Source organism: Syngnathus acus, chromosome 21 (assembly GCF_901709675.1).
Source record: "Syngnathus acus chromosome 21, fSynAcu1.2, whole genome shotgun sequence".
Lineage (NCBI taxonomy): Eukaryota > Metazoa > Chordata > Actinopteri > Syngnathiformes > Syngnathidae > Syngnathus > Syngnathus acus.
This window is the reverse complement of record NC_051105.1, coordinates 4718004-4731200: the sequence shown is the minus strand read 5'-3', so window position 1 is coordinate 4731200 and position 13197 is coordinate 4718004. Positions and strand designations below refer to the sequence as shown.

General features: G+C 41.2%; 1 protein-coding gene across 31 annotated transcripts in view; it reads left to right on the top strand.

Annotated features, from left to right (window-relative positions):
• caska (calcium/calmodulin-dependent serine protein kinase a) overlaps window positions 1-13197 on the top strand; it is a 60201-nt gene that overhangs the window by 10116 nt on the left and 36888 nt on the right. For 11 of the 31 annotated variants that reach the window (XM_037239567.1, XM_037239561.1, XM_037239560.1 and 8 more), the window contains exon 1: window positions 6183-6307. The exons of 10 other annotated variants lie outside the window; for them this stretch is intronic. In XM_037239567.1, the coding sequence (XP_037095462.1) occupies window positions 6282-6307 (26 nt within the window). In that variant the 5' untranslated portion in view covers window positions 6183-6281. Of the gene's footprint in view, window positions 1-6177; window positions 6316-13197 lie in introns of those variants that run through there. 10 more of the 31 variants (XM_037239590.1, XM_037239570.1, XM_037239571.1 and 7 more) reach the window with 4 other exon arrangements.

Below are 13197 nucleotides of genomic sequence, written 5' to 3'. Positions count from 1 at the left end.
GATAGATGACTTTGGTCGTATTGTTTATGCCTGTGACAACATCAAAACCCAAAGACTTGTGCTATTTGAATACTAACGAGGTCAGAAGCGAGCTGATTTTCAGAAATGTTAAAGATCTTTTCTGGTTTTCACACCAATTTAGACATGAATGGCAAGAGGCGTCTATTTAAATCCTGGTCATCTTGAGGCGACGCTCGCAATGTATCGGGAGCATGTGCGCTATGATCACAATTGTTATATTGTAAAGAACATTGCTGCGTAACAGTGCTATAATTGGAAAGGGATAATGTACCAGATCACATCGCAATGATGAGTACTAATCACATAATCTTCAGATCGCTTGGCAAAACAAACGTATTGATTTGTGTGTTGGATAACTTTATTTGAGACTCACTTCTCTTGTCATATTGACAAGAATGCCGGGTTATGGATTGATATCACTGCGGCAAAATTATATGTTAGTATTGGAGGAAAAGGAGTCACAAGCCTGTACTGTGGTAAATCAAGGCATGGTACATTTACGTTTATTTTTTTACATTTGTAAATTACAATTGCATTCAATTGAATGCTGACACCCACAAAGGAAAATTCTACTAAAACTAATTTTACCCTTAGAAGAAGAGGAATAAAAAAAAAAATCAATATTATTGAATTTACCATAGGAGAAAGGGGAAAGAGCAGCGCAGGCTACAGCTGTGTTGTTGCCTCTGTGACAAGGACAGCGACAGAATATCGCCGGTAAATCATTCATTTTAACAATATGTACGTGTGTGTGCCTCTCGGGTTGCAAGTAGTGCGTGTCTGTCGAAAAGATGTTTGGTGATGTGCAGCAGCAGAGGTGTGTGATGTGAATGAATACAAAGCAGGTGAAAGATAAGAAGGCGTCGATGGGCGTGTATGAGGGAGATGGCTGGGACCACAGCCACATTTAGCATGGCAGCATCATGGCTGTGTTGACATAGTGTCAGACAGATGGCTGACACATGTGCCACATGGTAAGCGCACAAGGCTGGCCACAAGGCTTGTGGAGGTGAGCAGTGTGGGGGGGGAAAAAAAAAAAGCATCCTAAATCAAGATCCTCAAATGTCACACAAAAACATGCAATTGGCAAGTTGCACAGACGCTCATGCACACACGAAGTGTAAGATAAGCAAAAGACTTCTTATCAACAACAATGTGTTACAATGACTTTTGCTTATTTGTATTTAAGAGGACATTTAAGTGGCTTTTTTTCTTCTTCACAATTTATGTTTCACACACACGCAGACACACACAGACACACACACACACTCACTTTCCTTCCTTCCTTCCTTCCTTCCTTCCTTCCTTCCTTCCTTCCTTCCTTCCTTCCTTCCTTCCTTCCTTCCTTCCTTCCTTCCTTCCTTCCTTCCTTCCTTCCTTCCTTCCTTCCTTCCTTTCTATCTTCCTTTCTATCTTCCTTTCTATCTTCCTTCCTTCCTTCCTTCCTTTCTATCTTCCTTCCTTCTCATCTTTTTTCTGCCTTCCTTCTTTCCTAGCTTCCATCCTTCCTTCCTTCCCCTTTTGTCAGAGCAAACGTCAGAGAATCAGCAGCTGCACGCGCTGCTGACATCTCAGCGAGAGGAACAAATGAGCAGATACGCTGTACAAGGACACGAGTGGGAGTGACACAAAAGAGTCAGAGAGTCTGCTGTGTGCGCTAGTCCTCATACAGAACTGTCTCACATAGTACATACATTTGTTAGGCTGTTGTTGTCAATGCTGTTGACTCATTGGTAGCAATCATAAATGTGTAATCTCCAGCAAGTGACTAGTTCAGATCACCACGGTCCATTTCGGAAAGGTAAAGGCTGCTCTGAATTGTGGTTCCACTGTGGGCTGTGTAGTCGGGAGGATGGCGATGAGGAGAATTTCAAGCACTCAATGGAAAGTCTTCTCAGATTTCTGTGTTCCTTCATGAATGCAGATTAGCTTTGTGTTGTATAAAAATAAAAACATCCTGACATGTTATGGATCTAACCAGTAACTTTTGAAATAATTTCTTTGTGCTTCTTCAGCACTGTCAATTTGAAATCAGGTCCTGTTTTTGAAAAGAGAAAGAAATGGAAACTTTTTAGAAATCCCATTCCTTGAATAATCAACAAATGACTCCATTATTAAAGGAATCGTCAGTTGCAGCACTACTCATTCCTCCCCGCCTGTTGTGTTGAAATCAAAGTATTTTATACTATTTTATATTAGTACTAGTATCTTATATAATGCCTGATGCTGGCACTGATTGTGAATTGCCATCTCTGTGTAACAGCACGCACAGTTGTGGCTATATTCTATTTTGCCAGGTTCTCTCATATAGCTACGCAGGGGTGACTATTGGATTCGACTCATTTTCTGAAAGATGCTGATCAGGACTGCTCATAATTAACAACCGCTTGTATTTTTCCTGACTTCTCTGTTCTGCGTAAATGACACCAATTTGGAAAGATTCTAATGATGGATGAAGTCAACTACTTTTTTTTTTCCTTTTGAAGATGAGAATCAGAGCCGTGCAATGATAAAACTCTCCAAATCTTATTTGCACATTACCACGGTAACACTCCTCTGACTCATTAAGCCAGCATGCCTTGCTTTTATTGTTTGGTTCTTGAATTTCAAGAAACACGATCTATTTAAACATGCTTGGCCAACAAACGGCACGCTACAAACTCACTGCGACACTAACGCACAATATACACACACAACACATGGCGGCCCAAAAAGCTGACCTCGCTGCCATCTGTGTGTGTGTTAAATGAATAAAGAAATAGTGGGTTTGTTTGGGTCGCAACTAGAGGTGCAACGATCAATCGGCAACTAATCGATTATTAAATGAATTGATAGTTGTTGATAATTCATTGTTTGGATACCTTTTTCATTTTAAAATTGTCCAAATCCTTTCCATCAGGAAATATTCTTCATTCTCCGTCAACCTTCATGAAATACTGATTATGTTTGCGTTGAAGCAAAATAAAACATTTGCTTTTACTTTGGAAAGCAACTATTGCCAGAATTATAAGCAAAGCTACTACGTAAAAGGCTAGTCAAATTGGACATGTCCAAGCCACACCATCGCCCGTTGCTCGGCTGAGATTCCTTTCCCGCCTTCTGCCACTATGTATAATTCATGTCCCTACAGGCAATATCAGGCAGGGTTCAAATTGATTGAAGCCTTGCTACACGAGTGCAGCCTCATTAATTTGCAGCGGATGTGCCGTTGCGAAAGCCCAAGCTCAACTTTTTGCACTGCGGCATGACATCATCGGCCGAGAACTGCAGTGGTCACTTGCACGCAATCAAGCCTGGGATGAGATATTTATGATTACAGAATTAACAACGTTTTTTTCCAGAGTCTCTCAATCTGCGCGTGTGTGCGATAGGCCTTGAAATGAAAGGATCTGTTGCTTCGCCTGGATGAGATGTTAATGTTTCAGCGCCCCTAGCAATATGATGCCATCCAACATTAATTTTTATGCAAAGCTGTCTTTTGGTCTCGGACTGTGCCTGAAGCCACTAATAAAGATTATGGGAGAACACAAATATTGATTCAAAATAAGTAACAGTTCCTCCTGACTCTGATTGTGTACCAATTACGGCTAAAGCATTTACTGTAAGTAAGGGTTGCAAAAAAATAATTTTCCTGTCAATAGAAATACCAAGTAGCAGCAAACAGCCCTTGCACCCATTTTGTAATAAGGAATGTCCAGAACGATCATAAATTCTGATACCATATTCTACTCACATTAGATGGTGCACACAAAAAATAAACATTGGACTTGAATGGTATACCTAGTTTCATGTGGGACTCATTTAAGCAAATTTTCCAGTCTGAGTCTTTCAAAGTGCAAGCCCTGTAATTCACCTAAATGGCTGCATCAAAACTAAAATGGCAGACTCCTGGTTAAAATTTCTGTGTGGGCCTTAGAGACTTTTTTTTCCTGAGTCATTTTATGATAATCAATGAATTTTGTGTCAATCGAGTAAATTTATTTATTTATTCATACATTTATTATTTACTTATTTATTTTGTCCAGAGTGCACTACTTTTGCCCCAAAACAATCCTTAAAATAATGGCAATTTAAAGTACCACATAATTTGCCTTGCAGGCCATTTTTTTTAATATATATATTTAAAAAAAAAAAAAGAGCAAGCATCAAATAGGCCGGGGTGTGCTGGATTGGAGTAATGTAATTTCAATTCATTTAAACAAGGGAGTATTGATTTGATATACGTACTGTGCAAGTAAATTGAGTTAAGAGCTAAGTCATGGAGGAAATTACTATTAGTATTATTCTAATTATGCACGCAATTAATGGACTTTGGCCTACTTGAGCCCACAACCCACCGTATTTTGTAAAAAATAAACTGCTCTGGCCCGTGTATGAGAAAATAATTTTTTATTTCTAGTATTCTATAATGAATGTCATGTTATACCATGCTGCCCTACATATTTGTCTCCCTGAAGCACAATTTTTTTTCACACTTTGCATCGAGTTTGCAAGGGGCTCCATTTATTGGCTTTAAAAGGAGTGACAAAAAGGGCCAAAAGCGAAAAAAAGATTAAGTCTTTTTTTAGCTCAAGTGTGACGGTGAGAAATAGCGGGCCTGGCGGAGTTCAAACGTAATAAGCACTTGTTACGGGACGTGGAATGAATGCTCTCCTCGTGCTTGTGTAGCGCAGCGTGCCCAAGATGCTGCGAGTCGCCCCCCACTTAACACCATGGGATGTCTCCCACTCAGTTTCACTCGGCACCGATGGCACTCAAGACAACACAGCGTGTTTGTGTGTAATCGCCGCGTCACTTCAATTTGTCAAGGCCCGTGTGTGTCTGCGTGCGTGATTTCTGAGTTTGTAGCAGGCGTGGGTGTGTGTGCATGTGTGTGTATGTGGGCTAATCTTAGCTTTTGCACTGGCCCCAGCCAACAATGAGGATTAAGATATATAAGCACTCTGGCCGTGAGGCGCAACACACGACAACCTGAGATAGACAGAAAAGTTGTGAGAAAGTCACATGACCAGCCCTAATTGGGATACTTATTGGCCAACTGTTGTTCCGCTACACCAGATAAAACCATATGAATCCGACAGTTGACGTGCAAACGTCAAATGACAATGCAGAAAACAAAAAGCCGCTAATCTTTTGTTCCACGTGAGCGACGTTTCAGGAGACAAAGCAAAGAAACACGACAGATGGTGGCTTCTCTCTCACAAAGCGAATCTTTTTTTTTTTTTTTTAAAGGCGTTCCAACAAAGAGATTGTGAGAAAACAATGATTACACCCTTTTTGTTTCATTTTTGTGGTTTGATAAAAGAAAACCACAATTATACATTCTGTGTAGCCTTAATGCTTACTTTAATGCTAATAAGTTTTCATTGATTTATTCTTGGACGCATTCATATAAATTTGTTCAATACAATGCCTTGAGTTTAGAGAGCCTGGTCCACAGTCATAGCTATTAATGTACGACTAATAATTAATAACCGATAGAATGCATTTCCATATTTTGCACCTTCCCTGGAAAACAAGAAGTTTTAAGAATGTGAAAAAAAAATCTATACAATGAAGAGGAAGGAAGTGTTTCAGAAAACCAATAGATGTATTGCTGTTGGAACACCATAAATTCCATGTGAAGTAAAAAAAAAAAATCTAATTTTCTATGACTACATTTTCATCTTTAAATGGTTGCTGCAATAAATTCATCAAAATAAAAAAATGTGATAATAGAATAATGATTGTTGTGTAATTGAACAGTTTTCTCCAAATTCTATTTCGAAATATAGTACGATAAATGGGTCCCGCAATAACGTTCTTGGCAAAAATTCAGACAAATTGTTCTGAAAGCAAATTTCAATCGGTTGGCAGCTCTGTCATTGGCACTTTTTCATTTTCATTTTTCACTTTCCATTTGTCATTTAGTGACCATGTTTGCGCAACACAAAGGACAATGTGGGCAATCGTAATATGTTAAAATGTTGAAATCTCCACTTTTTATGTTGTGATGTGACTTTGTAACCATGACAAAGCTAGACATAACAGACAAATGGAAGGCAAATCATTCCTTAAACAACCCCATTGGGCTGTCTGGTTAGCAGATGACCGTAACAGACGTAGCTGTGGGCCTCTCCAACTTTGTAGCGTGGTGTGGATTACATTCAAAGTCACTCTTGGGTGAGTGTCGGCGTCAAGAGAGTCATCTCATCATTACCTCCTTGAACTTGAACCTCACCCTGGCTGATTGGGTTGTCGGGCAGACATGCGGTTCTCAGATGGACATCAGCGGGATAATAGCCAGGTAAAAAGGTCAGCGCTCTCATTTGGCTCCAAGGCTCGCAAGTTGACTTTTCAATGCATATGACGGCTGTAATATGGCTTCTGCAATCACACTTTAGGATCGTACGGCTCTGCGAGTGCAGCAGCTTATCGTGAAGTGGAGGGCGGCTTCGCTCAGAGTCACCCGCTGAGTATTGAGTTATTGTCAGGCTGCGCTGGCAGACAGTTGACTGCGGGGCATAGATTTGGTGTATTCATTGTGCTGAGTTGATTGGCTGGCGAGACATTTTCACTGACACGTGGATCAATGCCAACTTGCACAGGAAATCCCATATACAAGAGTGGAAGCGGAGAAATGGACTCCTCCTGTAAGGCTCTTGTAAAGTTATTTTGTGCAGTGGTATTTGTCGGGCAAAGATCAGGAGCTCATTCTGTATTGCGAGTAGATTTTATTACCTGCGCCAAGCAGAAGGCAAGGTTTCATGGCCTTATAAACATGCTGGATGGTTTTTGCTCACACTCTGCAAACTGTTTTCTTCTTCATAGTTATTCTCCAGTTGTTAATCACCCTCTCGCGTCCATTACCGTCACCTGAAGGAATAGAACACTACTGAATACAACTTACATTTTTGTTCGTTCTTTCTTATCGACAGTATAACAAACGATTCGGCCATCTTCACCCTTCCCGTGCTCCGTTCATTACATTAGCTACTAAACTAGGTGGATTGACTCTAGGGAAAATCATGAATCACTGAATCAATTGTTTATTGCTTTGCGTATCGAGCAGGACAATGTTGCCCTGAGGAGCTGCTCGGCAGTGGAAGGCTTTGTTGCTGTTGCTCGACTTCTCCGAGCTAGCGTAGGAGCATGGTGTCCTTCTTTAGACAGCAAACTGAATCTCCATTGTGCCTCAGTCGCTGCAAGATACCGCAACAATAAGTTTCGCACCAACGACAGAATCCAGAAAAAGTAACTTGATGAATTGATTATTGCATACCCGCTTTGCTCTCTGACCCAAGTTTGCACGACCAAACTCAATAATCATTGATATGTAAGAAATAGTTTTGCCGTGTTGTGAACTGCTGCAGGCAGATACAAGTGATATTTACCTTTTATGTCAATGTCACGTATGCTCAAAATATAGCCGCTCTTTTCCATCCATTGCCTCCTGAGTACCACGGTGTGCTTTCCCTGTTTGGACCGCAGGCCATTGAAGTACTTGATGTGCAGCAAATGGCACTGAGGCTGCTTGAAGTGCTGTTACATTTTGCCCAATCTGTCAGACACGCATGATAGTGGGAATCTCCAGGACCAACTTCTCTAGATGATGCTGAATATTAATGGTAATAATAATGATCAGTCATAATAATAATAATAAAGATCACTTTCAGATTGATTGATTGATTGATTGATCAGACCAAGTTACACTCAGCAGCGCCAATTTATTTCTTTTCAAGTGATTTTCACTTTAGATAGGTTCAAATTGTGTAAAAATAGCAGTGGTGATGGACCGTATGAATTTGACCATATTTTGACAGGGGGTGTTCCGCCAGACAGTGACAGTATCCAATTTACATCAGAGTATAAGTAGCAGGAGAAGCCAAACTATTAAAAAAAAAGTGATTTATAGTCTGAAAAAAAAAAAAGTATATTATTATTCATGTTCAGCTACACTCGCTTCAAGCAATCGTAACAAATTCTTATAATTGTATTTTGCGACAATGGTGTGCATTGGCTGTGTGAACATTTCCGGGCGGTTCACCCAGGATTAGCTTGGAAGTGCATAGATGTTCACTGCTAATCCACAGGCTATCTCGCAGGCCCACATTTTTATGTAATTTCTTGTCTTTGTTGTAGCATTTTTATACCCTCTCGAGGTATCTCACATTTGCAGAAGCCTTCAAACAGAATAACTGCAAAACAAAGATTGACTATAGATCGAAAGGGAACGTAAAAGGGGAAATACAACACAGTAGGCGTCTAATTAGGAAACATTTGAGAAAGTCTTTTAATGTGTTTTTATTCATGCATAGAGCACTAAGAAAAAAGTGTTTTGCTTTTCTCTTTTCTCTTTTTCACATCAGTAATGTGACATCTGTTAGTGCTGCTGCATTTCCAGAGGAACATCTCCACGCACACTTCTTTCTCACTTGGTAGAATAACTAGACCCACTCTCTCCAATTTAACGTGTCTGCCTGTCTGCCTCAGCGTCAAGGCTGCTATTCAAAGTCAATCTGTCGATTCTCTTCCAGTTCCTTGGTCTCAATCAGTACTTTCGAACAAAGAGAAAAATTAATTCAGTTGGTCTGGTTTTTAGCTGGGTATGAAAGGCCTGGCAACCTTTAAGGGTGGTTGACCTTTCGGGCCACCATGAGCCAAGTTGCGTGTTATTTCAAATTCCATGTTGACTGTAATGTTATGAGTAATCTGGCAGCCCTGTCCCAAGATGCCCGCCATGTGACGACATCACTTCACATTAGCTCACAGCGGGATGGGTGGAGCAAGAGTCTGATAGGGAAAGTTTAACGAAATAGCATCCATCCATCCATTTTCTGAACCGCTTAGTCCCCACGGGGGTCGCGGGAGTGCTGGAGCCTATCCCAGCCGTCAACGGGCAGTAGGCGGGGGACACCCTGAACCGGTTGCCAGCCGATCGCAGGGCACACAGAGACAAACAACCATTTGCACTCGCACTCACACCTAGGGACAATTTGGAGTCTTCAATCGGCCTACCAAGCATGTTTTTGGGATGTGGGAGGAAACCGGAGTGCCCGGAGAAAACCCACGCGGGCCCGGGGAGAACATGCAAACTCCACACAGGGAGGGCCGGAGGTGGAATCGAACCCGCACCCTCCTAACTGTGAGGCGGACGTGCTACCCAGTGCGCCACCGAGCCGCCCCACGAAATAGCAAATGGAAAATACCGTTTTTTTCCGTGTATAATACGCAAAATTTAACTAATTTATTGTCCTAAAATCTGGGGTGCGCATTATACATGGGTACAATTTTTTTTTAATTTTTTTTTTTTAATTTAATTTTTTTTTTTTTTTTTTTTTTTTTTTTTTTAAGAAAATCATGGTACTGGTACGAGTATTGATTTATGTATTGTTCTCTTCTTGTCATGTTGTGAAAGAATGTGGGTTGAATAAATACCGAAAGAACAATAGTGTGTTTGTACTGTGCTCTGGTCATTTCGTCAAAGAAGGGATAATAGTCCTCTTCTCTTCTTGACTGACAATGAATGTGATAGTTTAATACAATCAGCAAATAACAAAATGCGTATTACAGGTAATATTTTATTTCACAACACTTTGCCTTGTTCCTTTCGTCTCTGCTGTTCACTTCAAACACGCTCCATACGAACGCAATGCTCTCGTATCAGACGCTTGCTCGATCACCTGCTCGTTTGCTGTCACAATGTACCCTACACAAATCCGAAACATTTGTTGCGGCTCCGAGTCACGACGAGGGGCAAGTTTTGGTTTCCAAGGGTGTTTTTATTCCTCTTCAACGTCTCTCCCATACAGAGCCGCCTTTTTCACATGTCCGCACGTCACTTTCCTCTCTCTTCATCTGATCGCGGTGGTGCCTTTACGGGCAGTCGGAGAAATCAACGCCAACAAAAAAAATACATCCAGCCTAGTTAAGACCATACCAAAGACTATAAAAATGGGACCCATTGCCTCCCTGCGTGTGTGACGATCATTGGGACTTTAAAAAAAAAAAAAAAAAAAAAAATTAAAAAAAAAAAAAATAATAATAATAATTGGGTGCGTATTATACATGGGTACAGGCTTTTTTCCAGCATCAACATGCCATTGTTAGGGTGCGTATTATACATGGGGGCGTATTATACACGGAAAAAAACGGTAATTGTAACATTTTTAAAAATAAAATTGATTTGTTATTTAGACTTGATTTATTTTCCAGCTAATTTTGTGAATCATTTACTCATCCAAATGATGTCAAATGTAGCTGAGATTCCCAAAATAGACACACAGGTGCAAATAAATAGCCTTTATAGGTCTATCCTCCTTCGGTGCAAAGAAAATAATATTCCGCCAAAGCAGTGGTCCCCGAGTTGCTTCTGAGTTATAATGGTGGTCCCTTGGACAGAACCAGTTGAAACCCCCTGTGGTAGGAGCTTGAGTCACTCTTTAAATTCAGTGATAGGTCCCCAAAATGCTAATCGTATAAAGCCTATTATGTATACAGTTTTTTTTATGTTTCGATTGATGTGTCAGTTTTATAATAAGCTTTATCTAGGAGTGAGTATTTTGAGAACTGTCCAAATAAGCGGGCGGAAAGGCATACTCTAAAAGATGTTTCTAAATAGTTTTCTGTTTTAATGAGTTGAAATCTGTTGCAAAGGTGTGATGGGGTAAAGTCAATCTAAAAATAGTTTCCGTATGATCTCTCTATGGATGGTATTGGTTATCAACAGCAGCCCTTGCCATAAAGGAGGTTGCTAATAAAGATTAGTTATGCAAAAAGGTGTATTTAACCAGCAGCCCGTGTGTCCACAGTATTGAAGCGTTTGACCGTCCACTCCCACTCGTTCTCATTACGTCGTTTTATGTCCCCTTGTCCTCTTTTTACGGGCAGTGTTGAGAATTAAAAGTGCGGGACGTCGCCTCGGCCAGTGATTACTGATGAGTGAAATGATCCTCGTGGCCCAATGAATCACGCTCACGCTCACATCCCTGGCGCTTTCAGCGGAAGTTTGGGAGCAGTGTTACATAAGAAGGCTCACCATTGAAGTTTGTGTGAAATGTGAGGAGACAACGGGAAAACTTGTATTTCCTCTCTGACTCATGTGAACCTGAACGCTTCCAAGCGAGTGTGCGATTGTGAGAGGAAAACGACGTGCACACATCTGCAATGTGACGCGCGCAAGGTGAAGCCCGAGCGTGCGTCACAGGCCCCGGCTCAGCGTGATCATTAACTTTTATAGACTGCAGTGTGAAGCGGGAGGATATGACCGAAATGATGTGCTGACCACCACTACACATTTACTACACACGTTCACTCCGTACACAACCACGCACTCACATACATTACGCAAACACACACACATAATGTTAAAGCCCTTCCAACACTCACTCTTTCATCATGTAGTGATAATTACACTTTGAATGTATGTATGTCATTGATTTCTCTCTAATAAATACACTGCAGCGCCCGTAGCACAGAATGGCCTTTGTTTCAGTTCTCTTAGCCCTTTTTGAGCCATCATGATGGTGTGTGTTCATCTCAGTACATCTGGATGATCTGTGGCTCTGTGCGTATGCATAGTGCACATGTGCGTTGTCCACTAGAGCAGGACGTCCCTGCACAAACCAAATAAGATGACCAGTTTTTGTTTTTTTTCCCCTTCTTCTGAATCATTTTGATCTGAACCACAGTGACAGCATTGTAGGCCTCTCAGGCTCTTTATTACTGGCATCATTTTTAATGATTTCCCTCTTCTTGGGCCATGATGCATCGCTGGACTGGAAATGAGAAAGGCCTAGAGCCAACAAATTAGAGCGAGTAAAGAATGCAGAGCTGATAATCAGCCCTCTGGGTTTTTTTTTTCATATTACATCACTTCACCAATTAGAAAAAAATAAATATCCTGTGCCACAGCCACATAAACAACTGTGCAAATAAAACCTTAAATATTTTCACAGCATCCTAATTGTTGAAGAGGGAGCAACAGCAAATTCTAAATACTCTTATACATAGTTGCTCCATCAGAGCACAGACACGGCACACACAGCTTGGTAACTTTTCCATTACGCATAAGGCACAGCTCATTAACGTCATGACCCGTAGATACAAAACATCCAGTAGATAACAAGACGTTCAGGTGATAACAGAACAAATGTCTGCCTTACGAGGATATGTTTTTCTTTCTTTTCCCCTCCCTTTTCTTCCCTTCCGTATTCCTGCTTGCGGACCTTCTGATCTGGAGTTTGACCTTGTTGTTTCATCTGCTGAAGTGCATTGTGTACTGACTGCCGTAAAACAACCCAAGATCTTGCAAATAACCAACCAACTATGACTCAACATCTTTGTTTTCCTTGCTCAACGACGGACGTCTTGAACAAAATGCAACATTGTGCATGCGAAAGAAAAAAGACAACTGGACAATCTACCCTGTGCTAGTTTGCAAAACAAAATGGACACTTCAAGCAGCAATCATTTTACACCTAACGTATACTTTGCTAAAATTTAACATTCAAGTGACGTTTATTAAACTGTGGATTAGGGATGCACCCAGACGAAACTTCTTAATGAAAGCCAAAAAATGAAGAAACTAATGCAGAAAACCCGAAACATCAGAAGAAATAAACATTACCATCAAAACCTTTAAAAGAAACCCTCAGCTGGATCAACTTCTGCACTTTGCCATTTTGTTAAGTATCAGCTCTCTGGTTCTGGATGCGTGCGCTTTCGCAATCGCTGGAGAGCCACTCCTTGGCGGCTAAGGCAGGCTTCTCGCCCTGGGCCACTGGCTGCCGTGTCCGGGAAATTTTGACCTCATTTCCCCGCTGCCCAACTCTGCTGAGTTGAGTTGGCCGTTAATGTATGTATAGCTGATCAAGCTGCCCCATGAACCGCTACGGCAGTCTGACGCATCACTATCTTTGTTCCTACAGCCAGTCTTGGCTAATGCCAGCCGAATAATAATAAATCAGTAAATATAGCACGTGCTCTATCCATCGGTTATCCATAAAGCCTTGGACAGGCTCCAGCTCCACTCAACCTTGCACAGCTAATATACAATCCATCCGCCACAATTATCAACTTGTAATCTCATCACATTATTACAGAGCTCAAATTGTTTAGCACCCTCTGTGGAATACGGTACGTGGTTACTCGCTCGCTGGCAGGCCCTCAGCGCCTCTTCTGATTGCCGGATCACAG